Genomic DNA, 3,976 nt, shown 5'->3' with positions numbered 1-3,976 from the left:
TTATAATTAGCCTCATATTACGTGAAAATCTTAATAATTAAGAAACACGTAACCTAACCCTAACATTACTTACCGTGGACGCGGGTGTGGCCGACTCGGATTCCGTGTCCATCTTCATGAGGTAGTCCAGACCAACGTCCTTCATGCCATCATCATCCTGCGCCTCGCTAGCTGACTCCTCCTCCTCATCCTCCTCCTCCTCCTCCTCTTCTTCTTCCTCTTCCTCCTCCTCTTCATCCTCTTCTTGAGCTTAACATTTGAAAAGAATGTTTGAAGTGAGATCAATACGTGCCTAACACCGAACGCACGCGGAACAAAACCTTTTTCCTCTCTTTTTTTGGCCTGGAAGAGTACTGGACAGTCAAAAATGTGAAGACTAGAATGTTCTGAAGTTTAGAAAGCAGGAAGAACATTTTGCAATGTTCTCATTCACATGGATCATAACGCCGTGACAACGATGATGACAACGATGATGACAACGATGACAACGATGATGACAGGGATGATGAACAACGATCGATGACTAACAATGATGACAAACGATGACACACAGTGATAATGAACAACGATCACAACAGATGTGACAGCGATTGAGACAATGGAACCACCCCCACGTCGTGCTCACCGGAGTAGCCCTCGGTGGACGCGTCGCCGTCCGTTGCGCGTTCGCATCTCCTCATTCCTCAGGCCGTCGCCGCCGCTCATCCTCACTGCCGCTGTGGCTGCTGCTCGCCGGCACGCTGAAGCCTTCTCTGTAGGCTCCCGCGTACTTCTTATACAGCTCCTCGATGGGCATGTCACCTGATGGAGATACGCAGACACGGTGTGAAGGTCAGGCAGGGCAGCAAGCAGCAAGTTTTACTGTGCGCTACAGTAAGAACAGTTACGTACAATACAGCTAACAGTTACAGTAACAATACAGTAACAGTTACAAGTTACAATACAGTAACTTTTAAGGAACAGTTTACTTGCTACAGTTACAGTACAATACAGTTAACTTAGGAACAGTTTACTGCCTTACAGTTAACAGTCTTACAGTACAATACAGTAACAGTTACAGTACAATACAGTAACTTAGGGACAGTTTACTGCCTACAGTAACAGTACATAACAGATAACTTAGGAACAGTTTACTGGCCTACAGTAAACAGTTACAGTAACAATACCAGTAACAGTACCAGTACAATACTTAACTTAGGGACAGTTTACTGCTACAGTTAGCAGTTACAGTTACCAAAACAGTAACTTAGGGACAGTTACTGCTTACAGTAACAGTTACAGTACATACAGTAAAACTTTAGCGGACAGTTTACTGCTACAGTAACAGTACAAGATAATACATTGTAACTTAGGGAGCAAGTTTACTGGCCTACATAACAGTTACAGTATAATACAGTATAATACAGGTAACAGTTACATGTTATCAGTTACAGTTACAGTACAGATACAGTAACTAGGGACAGTTTACTGCCTACAGTACAGTACAGTAACATTACAGTAACACAGTTACAGTACAATACAGTAACTTTAGGGACAGTTTACTGGCCTACAGTAACAGTATCAGTATTAATTACAGCTAACGTTAGGGACAATTGTCTGCCTACAGTAGCAGTTAGCAGTATAATACAGTAACTTAAGGGACAGTTTACTGCGCTAAAGTAACAGCATTACAGTACAATACAGTAACTTAAGGACAGTTTACGCCTACAGTAACAGTTAGCAGTACAATACAGTAACTTAGGGACAGTTTACTGGGCCATACAGTACAGTTACTAGTATCAATACAGTAACTTAGGCGAACAGTTTACTGCCTACAGTAACAGTTACAGTTACAATAGTAACTTAGGGACAGTTTACTGCCTACAAGCTAACAGTTACAGTACAAATAAAGTAACTTAGGGACAGTTTACTGAGCCTACAGTAACAGTTTACAGTACTAATTACAGTAACTTAGGGGAAACAAGTTGTACTGCCTAAAGTAACAGTTACAGTATCAATACAGGTAACCTTAGGGACAGTTTACGCCTACAGTAACAGTTACAGTACAATACAGTTAACTTAGGGACAGTTTACTGGCTACAGTAACAGTTAACAGTAACAATACAGTAACTTAGGAAAAGTTTACTGCTTGCAGTAACAGTATACAGTACAATACAAGGACAATTGCGAGCACACACGAGACATGTTGGGAGACACTACGGAGACGGTGTGTGAGACACACGAGACGTGTGTGAGACACACGAGACGTTGTGTAAGGCGGTGGTGACGATACCTGCACTATTGTGTGTAAGGTGGAGGTGACGGTACCTGCGGAGGTGTGTAAGGCGGTGGAGCCGCCCCCTGGGAGCAGTGGTGACGGTACCTGCACTATTGTGTGTAAGGTGGTGGTGACGGTACCTGCGGAGGTGTGTAAGGCGGTGGCGGCGGGTGGCTGGGGACGTGTGACTGCGTGGTGCGACCCTGCTGCTGCTCGGATGATCGCGGTGACAGCCCGGCGCCGGAGGAAGCCTGCGACGACGACGACGTTCCGCTGTACACCATGCCGTGCCTGCCCCCGGACGACTGCTTCGCTGCGGAAAACAAGAGGCAAGCGAGCGCCAAGATGAGACGGTGATACAGACAATGACAAGGGGCACGTACTCATTGTTGACGATCCTCATACAAAATGTTAATTACCTACGTATTTTGTGACTCTACAAAGATATTCTACAACTACAAGATGAACGACGACGATTCACACATCACATGGATGCAAAACACCAGGGTTATTGAACTATATTTTAGCTAAAGTTGCTTGCTACTTCGCTTTTCCCGCCCCTTCCCCTCTTTCCTTCCCTCCCTGCCTCTGCTTCCCTTACCTCTGTTTCCTCTCCCCTCCTTCCCTTCCCTCCCTCTCATTCCTCTCTTTCCTTCCTTTCCCTCCCACCCCTTCCCCTCCTTCCTTCCTTCCCTCCCTGCCTCTGCTTCCCTTACCTCTGTTTCCTCTCCCCTCCTTCGCTTCCCTCCCACCCCTTCCCCTCCTTTCCTTCCCTCGGTTTCCTCTCCCCTCCTTCCCTTACCACTGCTTCCTCTCCCCTCCTTCCCTTACCACTGCTTCCTCTCCCCTCCCTGCCCCTCTCCTCACCTTGTTGGCACTTCTGCGCTAGCTGGCTGACCTCGGGAGGCAGGCACGTTGACATGGCAACGGCCGTCCCTCCGCTCGTCAGCTTCACCTCCTTCTTCACGACCTCCTCCTCCTCGTCATCGCTGTCCAGCTTGTTCGTCTTGAGGAAGGTGAGCAGCTGAGGCGTCGGCTTCCTCTTCATCGCGACGTAGTCCATCATGTTTCCTCCCGTCTGCAGGTAGAACAGCTCGATCATGTGCTCGTTGTACAGCTCCTTCAGCAAGGGAAGCTCCTTCACCTTCTGTTCGTGCACGAGCCCACGCAGCGTCGCCGCATCCTTTACCTCCTCCTCCTCCTCTTCCTCCTCCTCCTCGTACTTCAGACGCTTCACCGGAGGCTGCCCGACGAGCGACGCGGTCGCCGCGGCGACGGGACTCGCGCGCCGCTGCTGCTGCGTCGTTGCCGTGGTGACGGTGTGAGGGACAGCGAGTGGGGGCACGCCGCCGCGCGACGGACTCTGTCCGTGGTGGTGGACGGTGCCTCCTGGTATCGTCTCCTGAAGTCCTGGCTGTCCTACGTTGACCAGCACGCCCTGCTGCCGCCGTGGCACGCCCTGCAACCACCCACGCACGTTACTACATCACTACGTTGACCCAGCACGCCCTGCAACCACCCACGCATGTTACTGCTACCACCCACGCACGTTATTACATCACTACGTTGACCAGCACGCCCTGCTGCCGCCGTGGCACGCCCTGCAACCACCCACGCACGTTACTACATCACTACGTTGACCAGCACGCCCTGCAACCACCCACGCACCCACATCACTACGTTGACCAGCACGCCTGCTGCCGCTGCGGCACGCCCTGC

General features: G+C 49.8%; 1 protein-coding gene across 1 annotated transcript in view; it reads right to left on the bottom strand.

Moving 5' to 3' along the window:
* LOC106813768 (helicase domino-like) overlaps nucleotides 1-3,976 on the bottom strand; it is a gene marked incomplete at its 3' end in the record, with an annotated part of 12,778 nt that overhangs the window by 2,301 nt on the left and 6,501 nt on the right. The window contains exons 9-14 of the mRNA XM_014817989.1: nucleotides 3,567-3,716; nucleotides 3,125-3,500; nucleotides 2,398-2,570; nucleotides 1,135-1,138; nucleotides 712-801; nucleotides 74-249 (exon numbers count right to left, since the gene is read on the bottom strand). Of these exons, the coding sequence (XP_014673475.1) occupies nucleotides 74-249; nucleotides 712-801; nucleotides 1,135-1,138; nucleotides 2,398-2,570; nucleotides 3,125-3,500; nucleotides 3,567-3,716 (969 nt within the window). The remainder of the gene's footprint in view (nucleotides 1-73; nucleotides 250-711; nucleotides 802-1,134; nucleotides 1,139-2,397; nucleotides 2,571-3,124; nucleotides 3,501-3,566; nucleotides 3,717-3,976) is intronic.

This window comes from Priapulus caudatus, unplaced genomic scaffold (assembly GCF_000485595.1).
Source record: "Priapulus caudatus unplaced genomic scaffold, Priapulus_caudatus-5.0.1 Scaffold822, whole genome shotgun sequence".
NCBI classification, from domain to species: Eukaryota; Metazoa; Priapulida; class Priapulimorpha; order Priapulimorphida; family Priapulidae; genus Priapulus; species Priapulus caudatus.
This window is presented reverse-complemented; position numbering and strand designations above follow the sequence as displayed.